Source organism: Anas acuta, chromosome 5 (assembly GCF_963932015.1).
Source record: "Anas acuta chromosome 5, bAnaAcu1.1, whole genome shotgun sequence".
NCBI lineage: Eukaryota > Metazoa > Chordata > Aves > Anseriformes > Anatidae > Anas > Anas acuta.
The window spans coordinates 53,649,520-53,659,557 of record NC_088983.1 but is presented as its reverse complement, the minus strand read 5'-3'; the positions used below and the strand labels follow the sequence as shown (position 1 = coordinate 53,659,557).

Genomic DNA, 10,038 nt, shown 5'->3' with positions numbered 1-10,038 from the left:
ATTTCAGACTGTAATAATTGCTGGGACCTGTTTCTGCCCTCAGGCTGCTTGTGCACAGGCAGCTAGAGGCTAGGCAGCCTGCTAAACAAAGAAGTCACTGTCAGAGTCATATTCACCCACACACAGGGATGGGAAGTGAGTAGTAGGGAAGAAACAATGCAGCACTTATTCAGGTGCACCATCTTCCTAGAGCAGAAGAGTCATTGGGGTGGGATAGAAACACTTCAGTCCTTCATCTGTACAGTGTGTTCAGGCAAGAAAGTTACCTGGCACGCTGCTACTGTGGGTGGCCACCTGCAGCAAACACTGCTGGCCTGGGACAGGGCTACCTACACCAGCAGCTGGGAGAATCAGGAAGATGCAGAACACAAGTAGTCATGCTTAGAGGCCAAAAGGTTTCTTAGCAGTTCCCTTCCCCAGCAGAACACACCTATAGTGATCCTGGCACGGCCAGTTTACAGTTTTGGACAGAGAACAGGAGAGCTGTGTGGATGCCAGTGTGAGGGGAAAGAGCTGTCAGTGCTTGTGAGGCAAGAAGCACAGCCCTTACAGTCCTCCAGCCCCACAGTTGAAGGTATTGTTACTTACAACAAAGTCTCCCTGTAAAAAAAGCAGACAAATTATTAAGCATTTGGATGAAGCACTAGAACCCCACTGCACACTAACCCTATTCCCAGCTGCAGGTCCTTGTCAGTAAGGTGGTAGGAACACACTGCCTGACCCCACACTGCTCATCTCTCAGCCCTACAGCAGCCAACTGTGCAATACACAAGGGCAGAGCCCCATTGCAAAGAGAAAAGCTTCCCATTTTCCCCACCATCCTAGAATATGAAGTGTTTTTGCTAAGCACAGACAGAGCAGCTGAAAATTCTCTGCATCTGAGGACGGTTTGAGGATTGGTGCTAAAAACCCCAGGCTGATAACAGTGTTTGTGGACAGGTGATGCTAGCTAGGCAAGACCATTTTCCCTTCCCCTGGGAAAATGGTAGAATCACGAGGACAACTTGTTTGTTAGGACCTACATTGACCCATGGGAGCCAACGAAACAAGGAATACATTCATGCTTTTTCTAAGCAAGCAGTTGTCCTGCCACTCCCCTATATGTGATCCTCTCCTTCACCCCGTGAGGGGAGGTGGGACTCTGACACACCTTCGGATCAGGTCGGGTGGGAGTGTTGTGTTTGATCAAGTTCTTTATCACACTCCCACGTCCTGTAGGCCCAGGGCTTGCGAGTAACTGGCTTCTCTGCACTGCCTGCAGGAAGTTTTTCAGTGGTCTGACGACCTAAGAGGGAAAGACAGAGGGAAGTAAGTACTTGCCAGGGAAAGGGAGGCAAAGCAGACAGTGGGACCCACTCACCTTACTAGCTGGAGAGGCAGAATGCGGAGCCTGGCTGGTAGAATTGATGTGCTTGTCTTCCAGAGGGGCACGACCTCCTGGCTGCTGCCCATTCCGTACAATGCCCATTCTTTGTTTACAGCTCCGTGTCCTGTTGGCACCAGGAAGAGCATTAGCTGACCATCACGCTTCCTTAGTCTTATCAGAGTTGACTTGCTGTTACACAGCTCCCTCTGCCTGCTCGCTGCCACCAGAGGAACCGGGCCTCCTCAGAAGCCAGCCAGCCCTGGAGCAGGAGGAGCACCAGAAACGAGGACAGGGGACACACAGCAGCTTGGAAGGGGAATATACAAGTTCCTGACCATAAATACACAACATCACTCCCACTCTCGTTGTTGAATACTCTGATCCCCAGCAAGCAAGGTATCTGTCACTGCTGGTATTAACACCACAAGATGGATGTAATTCACATGTTTCCAACTAGCCAGTCCAGTCACCTCACTGGAGGAGTTTTATTTGCTTCATAAATACCTTGGATGCTTACAGATTTACCTAAGTCAGAAATGCCTTCATGTGCACCCCCTAATTCCAAGGAGGAAACAAGGGGGCTACCTCACGTTGTGACCCAGCCCAGCAGCAGTTCCAAGGAAGGCTGCAGCTCCTGAGACATCATTAACTAACCACATGAGAACAGAGGATACTGCTACTCCCCCTTCCCACCCACTACCCACAGTAAATTCACCCCAGCAAAACGTGGATGGCAGACAGGCTGAGGACAAAAGCTAAAAGCAGCTGAAATCTCACATGAAACACCAATAATATAATCAGTGAGGAAACAAGTCAGACATTCCAGACACTTGCACAAGATAAAAATAAATAGGTCGGTCACCTGCTCATGTTGCCTTCTGAAACTACTCCCAGGCCACCCCTTTAGGAACCACTCAGAGTCACATCTAAGCTGTGAGATAACAGCACTATCTTTAGTCATCTTCACTGGTCTGTGCATGAACTAATGTGTCTGGGACCCAAGCCTGCCTGGGAAGCAAAGAAGGCTCAAGTCACAAGGAACTTCCACAGGCAAATGGTCAAAGGAGATTTCAAAACTTCACTGCAGGGCAGGGAAGGAAAAACACCCAAAGGTTTTAAACAAGTTACTTAAAATGCCAAGGCCTAACTCCTCCCATGCCACTGGTTCATTCCTCTTCCCCCTTGCAAGTGTCTCATACCAGATGCATGAAGGACTCCCCTGGGACTTGGCACCATGGGCTTGTTCTGGTTCGTGTTCTGGGGTTCACTGTTTGGATTTACACAGCTGCCTGTGAAGAAATCTGTAGTCAGCACCGTGTACAAGGCATCCTGCAGGGCCTACTTGTCTGCAGCTCGTGTGCTTTGAGCCCCACAGCATGTAACCAACCCACGAAAGCCTGGGTTTCTACCTCAAATATCAGTGTTGTACATCATGAAGTGTGCCTCTTGTACAGAGGCTTCTGCACAGGCACAACCTCCCACCAAAAGGACTCCAGGTCCTTACATCCACTCCAGCTAGAGCTGCTTATGGGATCCTATAGCTGTCACAGGGCACAGACAAAAAGCCTGGATGTCCCCTTGCTTTGAGGCACAGTAAATAAGTGTGACATATCCTCATGTAACATCAACCCAAAGAGGAAAGGGATGTTGAGGCCCTTTAACACATGGGAGGCACCAAGCCCATGAGCATTCTTTCAAGAATAACTCAATGTTACCTTCTTTATTCTCTGTCTGCTGTTCAGGAGATGAGTGCTGTGCAGGAGGGCTGCAGCTTTTCCATCTTTGCTTGAAGTGATTAAGTTTTCAGGAACCTATAAGAGAAGGTAACAAATGTTAATCTCAGCATAGTTCCTCCAAAGGACCCTACTGCTAGCCCACAGGGGCTCTTTCTCTCAACTGGAGCTGTGCTGCACGTACACCTGCTACCTCACTGCAATGATGGGGATATGCTCAAGGAACACCACCCTCTGCAGGAGAAACAAGTTACCCAGTATTTCTCATCCAGAGCAGGACACTTCATTGAACCTGGATGATGAAGTCTAATCCAAGTGCCTCAGGAGGGACAGGCAGCTTCTATACACTTTGGAGAGACATTTCAAGCTACAAATACCTAGTCTGCACTGATATTCTAGTCCTTCAAATTCTAGGTATTCTAGAGAGATAAATCCCTTTAAAGCACCTCAGGTTATGGTATCCCTGTGCACTTCAAATGCCATTATGGTACATTCATACGAGGATAAACCACAGAAGTCACTGAAGCACAGCACCCAGGACAGGCTTTCCCCTACCTGTTAAGCCACTACCAGCTCCACCACCACCACCCACAGCAGCATTTCCACTGCTGCCGCTTCCCAGTGGCACCAGTGAACTGCTCTGAGGCAGGCAGCCCCTCTCTGCTGGGCCAGTTTTCACACAAGCTGGTTCACAGCACGATCATACAAGGTGTTTTCGTCAGCTCAGAGGATGGGATGGGTTTCTTTATCTTACTAGCACTGCAGAATTACACAAGCTGGTAGCATACACAACTTTACTGGTAAAGTGTAGTAAGTTGAACCGCCCTTCTGACTTCTGTAGCTCAAACCAGCCAGGCAATAGAGACAAGCTAAGAATACACACAATTACCACACCCAGATGACAGGCAAAAGCTTGCTGACTTTTCGGAACCTGCCCAAACAGCTCTGAAAACTCCATCCTAGAGTTATCAAGGGTCAAAAGGTCTCTATCTCCCAGGAGCCAGTGAGCCAATAGGTGTAACCAGCTGCCTAGGTGTCTGAATGGCCATGGTGTCCACCTCAGCAGCTCCTTTGCTGAGCTTGAAGTTGTTTGAATAACACCTCAGCCACATTCCCTGCTTCCATTCATAATGCTTCTTTTGGTGAGCAGTTGGAGGATAGTTCATTCCTTAGGACTCACCTGGTCATTTTGGGAGTTCAGTTCTGGTCCAGATCTGTAAAAAGAAAGTCCATTTTAATTTTGTCAATTCCCTGTGAAACAAAAGAAATGCTACTTTGTTCTTGGGGCATCTCTACCAGGACAGCATTCAGAAGGGTGAATTACAGGCAATAAAAATACAGACCTAGCCTACAGGACCAAGGAAAGTACAGGAAATTTAAGTACATCCAGACAGAGGCACAAGCCTGTTTGAGCCAGGCCACACAGTGACAGATGTAAATTCTTCTGATGTGAATTCTGATGAATTCACACTGCTGAATATAATGAACTTTGTCCTCCCCTTTGTCTGCAGAACTTCCACACTGCAGGTCAAAAGGAAGTGCTGTGAACCTTTTGAAGACCAAGTGCTAACCTGTTCACCTGTCAGACAGGCAGAGTAACCTCCAGCACCACCAGGCACCCAGAGGCAGGTTACAGCCAGAAATCCAGGACATGATTCAGGTGATGGCAGCCAACACCAGGCAGAGCAACTGCTAGCAGGCTCTCAGGGCTTGTGGCACAGGGACAGATCCTGCACTCACACAGCCATCAGCCTCACTGTACCCTGACGAGGCTTCTGAAAAGGAGGGGCTGCATCTGAACAGCACAAACATCAGAATATCAGAGCCCAAGTGACACCATCACCTAAAATAGTCATCTGTAATAGGGAGCAACTTGTATAGCTTCCTTGTGTGCTTTGTGTTTTTTTCCTGCCTGCTTCATGTGCCATGCTCTCCTCACATCGCTGGTCCCATCTCCTTCCACAAAAACCTCCAAGGAGCTGTGACCTGATGGAGAAAAGCAGAAGCCAGCATAAGATAAACCAGCTCGGGGATTTCAGTCTGAGGCTTCTCAACAGTGGCAGTGCATGCGTGGTAGAGCTCTGGTCTCTGTACAGGCTTCTCCCAGGGAACATGCTGATTGCTCATCTCAGCTTTCCACACCAGCCACCACCACCACCTCCCTCGAGTGTCACTGAGGAGCTGAGGTAGGCTGGGGAGGCAGGGAACCGAAGCAGCAGATCCTCCTGGCTGCAGGCTGCTCCAGCTGCACAAACATGCTCACGCCTGTGTCACTGCGATAGCATTTCCCCGTCAATAGACCTTCAGCTTCTGCCTCCCTGTGGTTTTATGCGGAGATTTGGTGAATTTTCACCGACTCCGTTCCCCCCCCCCCACAACACCTCTTGGATGGAAGTGTTTTTAACAAATGCCTAGATACGGCGTGACTCAAAGCTGACAAAACTAAATACCAAAAGGCATTAGTGCTTTATTAGAAGCTAGTCTGACTTCAGAAGCGATGATTTTAAAAAGCTCTAATTTGAAAACCTTCCCAGGAACAGCAAAAACAAGGGACACGAGGAGTTCAGTGCTACCTGGAGCAGTCTGGATTTCTGTATCTCGTTTCCTTGGATGACTGTGCTATTTAGTTCTCTATTCGTCTATGCTATCTTCACCCAAAAAGCATTCAAGATCCGCTGCCAACTTCAGCCAAAGTTCAGGAAGCAGAGACAGCCAGTTCCTGGGGACTTTTTGAGGAGCTGGCAGAAGATACTCAAGTTAAAGCCCCTCCCCAGGGAATGCAATATCCTCATCTGATCAACCCACTGAGCAGCCAAGCCATAGCTAGCAGCAGGCAGGCTGCATTTTCCATTCCACTTTTAAAAACCCATCTGCAACCTAGCCTCCAGTCCCTGCACCTCAGCAGACACTCCCTTCATCTGCTGTGGCAAAGCATGCAGCAAAGCCTGAGACACAGTGATGAGGAGCTGGAGCTTGCACTCTAAGTGATGAAAGCCACGAAACTGATTGCTGAGGAGACTAGGAGGAGCTGGAGTTAACGTGGATGAGCAACTCCACAGCTACTTACTGCAAAGCTGAGAAGCTGATTTAGCAAAATGAACATGCTCGGTAACAGAAAGAAACTTACAGCTCACTCTGCTGGAGGCAGAGGATGATTCTCGTGCTGCTGCTGCCTTCTTTGAGATGGCCCTGCTGATGGACTTCTGGATCATGTTCTCTCTTCTGCTGGCCAGGGAATATTTTTCTGACAAGGAAGTCCTACGGTTCTTGTGGAGGCCACCTACAAAGCTTTGGCGTCCAGAGCAGCGGCGTGTTTTGGATTTTGTTGTAGTCCTCTTGTTGTTGGGGTCCTGGAAAAGCACCTTTTCAAGATCTGGAGGAGACAGGTCTCCTTGGAGCATGGCAGAATCTCTTCTTCTAGCAGCCTCTGTTGTGGGGGTACTTGATCTTCTCTGGGGGGCCTCTTCACCCTCCCTTGCTGTCTGCTCACCAGGGAGCGCAGTGACAGCGGACGCTTCGTGCTGCTCAGTAGCTGCATCCCCCTCGGGCACTTGCTCCCTGGTGAGAGTTTTAAAGGCTGCACCACCACCATCAGCACCAGCTCCCTTTGGGGATAGCTCAGCCTGAGGACCGTCATCACAACCCTCTTCTGCCACAGGACCTTGTGCTTCTGCAGGCTGTTTCCCAGGCGGTGCTGGAAGCTCAGTTTCAACAGTGAGCCGAGGCTTTGTTGCACAGTCTGGTGCAGAGACCTCTTCTTCCTGCCCGCTGGGGTTCTGGGGCTGCTCTTTGCTGTGGCATCTTTGGGAAGCCGGCCTGGAAGGTGCTAGTTTGATACTGCTTCTCCTTCTGGACAACCTGAGATAAAAAAAAAACAATCTGCAGTGAAGCGACACAGGTCTCCTGCTCCCAAATGATCTCAGAACAAGCAGCAGAGAAGATTTGAAGCATACCTACAGGCTGCTTCCCTCCACCCATTCCCTCTTACAACCCACCTTTTATCACTGGCCAAACACCAGAGCTGAACCTTGGAAGCTCTCACATGTGTTTTGGCAGAACTTGTTGGAATAATTTAGGAGTTACTCCTTATTGCTCTTCACTGCCCTCAAGATTACTTTTTCTGAATGTTGTCACTCTGCAGCAAGTGAAAAATTAAAATTTCACTCTGCAGAGTGAAAAATGCCAGGTTCAGGGAGTGTCTCTAGCTCCGCTGCTTCACTTAATCCCCACCAACTCCACAGAGGCTTGGGGAAGGTCCCCAGTGAAATTCAACACTGAAATCCTCTCCTCTGCATCAGCTAATTTGACACAAGAGGGTGGAGCCTTATACTTTATCAGCAAGTCAACGAGATGAACTGGACAAAGCCCAAAAACAACCTCAGCACTCCACAGAAATGAAGCCTCCATCACCAAAGTGACCTGGAAGTAGCTCAAGGGTGGGGATTAGAAACAAAGACAAAAGAGAATCAGTGTGGAAATGCACAGCAGCTGAAACACAGCTAAGAAAACCCACTGCCCCATAAACCACTTAAGTGGGTGATGGCTTACAATCCCTGGGGAAAGACTACCAGCAGCTATTTGTCTTACTGCCAGTAATCAAGTCAATACCATCTGCCCTCCTTCCAGGTTTGTTCTCTTCATTTCTCATTCTGACCCCTAGCAAGAAGGCAGACTTTTTGCTCAAGTTAGCAAAAATGAACTATTCATTGGGAAATCTGTAACAATATGCTAAGAGATCGGTTCTAAAATACATACTGAGGGAAAACCGGGCAAGGGAAACAGCAATAGCCCAACCCTGCAGGACAGATGTGCTAAGCTTCAGCATGGACTTCCCCTTGACAAATGACCACCTTACCATTCAGCCTTTGTCACATCAGCATGGTCTTTCTCAAAATTAAACTTAAATGAAGACAAATGCACAAGATTCATCTCCTTTAGGGGAGCAGCCAAGCTGCCATGCAGCTGCTACCTGAAAGCTAGCAGTATGTCCTCCGAGCTCTCCCTGTTTAGATCCACAGCATTTTCTTCCCCTGCCCTCCCTCACCACTCACACGCTCACCAGCTTCCCACGCTTCCTTACTATTCTTGCTGTTCTCTCCATCCTCCATTTCTAGTTTGACAGTCTTTCAGTTCTAACTTCCTGTCCAACTTCTGTGTTCTTTTTCACCACGGTTATCAAAATATAAGGTAAAAACCACTGCTTATTACCCTGTGCTCAGTTCCTAGGTTTGGGTCACACTACAGCAATTACCTGCACATCTACCCTTAGATCTTAACAAACGTTTCTCCAAAGGAAAGCTTCTTGCAACCACCTTGCCACTCATCTTAGGGTTAGAGTGGATGCTGTCAGCTACCATGAAGATACAGCACCAAGGAAATTAAGTAGCATCATGCCCAATGTCATCATGTGCCAGCATCCATTTGCAAACAACTGTTGTCAAGAGTTTCCCCATAAACCTTCCCAAAATAAGCAGGTCTTCTATGTAATGAGTCCTAGCTTGCTTTCAGGTGAATCTGTGACTGATAAAGAAGAGGTAAAGAAGAAATAAATAAAGTTTGGCTGCTTGACATTACCGCTGCTGCTCCTGCTTTCTTTTGCTAAAAAGGAAACAGCCCACAAAAAGCCTTCATGGTCACAAGATGCAGAAACTTCTCAATCATAGTTTTAACATTTTTATCTAATTAGGGCTAGTTTTAGAGGCCTCCTGCATGAGTGTTTATAAGCAAGTCACTTGGCACTTCCACTTCAGCTTCACTCCTAATCCCTTTGAGCCTTTCTGCCTGTTCGCTTCAGCTGTGACAACAGACACGATGCTTTTGCATGTTACTGGTGGCAAGCTACATTCTCAGGTGAGCAAACACCAGAAACAGCATCAGGCTTAAATGTGTGCTGAAAAAAATAATAAAGCAAACAAAAAGAAAATTCAAACAAACAAAAGAGAATATTTTGGTTTCCAACCAAAAGAAGTTATGATGAGTGTGAAGGACAATAACCAACTGCATTGCAAACTTCCACAAGGATCAGCATTGAATAGTTTTGATGTACCCTTTTGAAATCAGTGTTTGCTGACTCAAAAAAAAGAGTGGCTACTTCACCTGTGTAGATATTTACATGGTTAAATTCTTATTTCTCCTTGCAGCCCCAGCACAAGGCGCCTCACCCACCTCCTCCTGGTCAGCTCGCTCTCCTCTCTCAGGGACGAGGACTGCCGCTTCCTCAGGCGCCTCCGCTGGGACGGCTTCTTGGGCATTAACCCAGGCTCAGCCTGGAAGTTGCTGTTGAGGAGAGGAACGCAGAAAACAGAGGTTGAGCCCCAGTGCTCCCATATTATGGGTGACCCAAGGGGTGTCCCAGAGCCACCCCCTACCTCTCCAGCAGCCTCCTGCCCTGCTCCTCCACCTCCCGCAGCCAGGCCAGGTGCTTGTGCTGGGCGCTGTGGAGGAACTGGGAGAACCTCTGCTCGCACACCTCCAGCAGGCGCCAGGGACCCTCCGCCATGGCTGCCCTGAAACACAGGAGGGGAGGTGAGGGGGGCAACGCCGCCTCCCTGAGGCAGGGGAGAGCTCCCCAGGGAGGCTGAGACCTAGGAGAGGAGGTGAGGGCCCCCCGAGGGACAATAAGATAAGGGAAGGGCGCTGAGGGTCCCCCCACAGGAGGCTGCCCCCAGGACCTGTGAGGGGAGCTGCACCCCCACCTCACAGCCTCGAGGCTCAGCCTCACCCTCACGCCCCCCGCTCCCTCCCCGCTTTAAATACTCTCCCCGCCACCAATCACAGCGCGCCCCCGCCTCTCCCTGCCTTCTCACTGGCTGCCCCCCACGTCCATCACGCCCTCAGAACCCCGCCTCCCCACCACGAACACCTCCCCGCCTCCCACCGCCTCTCAGCCAATGGGAGCGTGCGCGCGGCGGCGAGCGCGGCGCTGATAGGCTGAGGGCG

General features: G+C 49.3%; 1 protein-coding gene across 1 annotated transcript in view; it reads right to left on the bottom strand.

The window, feature by feature from the left end:
• The window catches only part of LOC137857636 (inner centromere protein-like), a 17,194-nt gene extending 7,343 nt beyond the window's left edge, over positions 1–9,851 (bottom strand). Inside the window, 12 exon segments of the mRNA XM_068684376.1 lie at positions 551–600; positions 1,151–1,285; positions 1,361–1,490; positions 2,566–2,612; positions 2,615–2,695; positions 3,082–3,177; positions 4,280–4,315; positions 5,036–5,085; positions 6,227–6,957; positions 9,265–9,375; positions 9,468–9,605; positions 9,795–9,851. Coding sequence (XP_068540477.1) covers positions 551–600; positions 1,151–1,285; positions 1,361–1,490; positions 2,566–2,612; positions 2,615–2,695; positions 3,082–3,177; positions 4,280–4,315; positions 5,036–5,085; positions 6,227–6,957; positions 9,265–9,375; positions 9,468–9,598 — 1,598 coding nt within the window. The 5' untranslated portion in view covers positions 9,599–9,605; positions 9,795–9,851.
• Between the last annotated feature and the right edge of the window lie 187 nt (positions 9,852–10,038).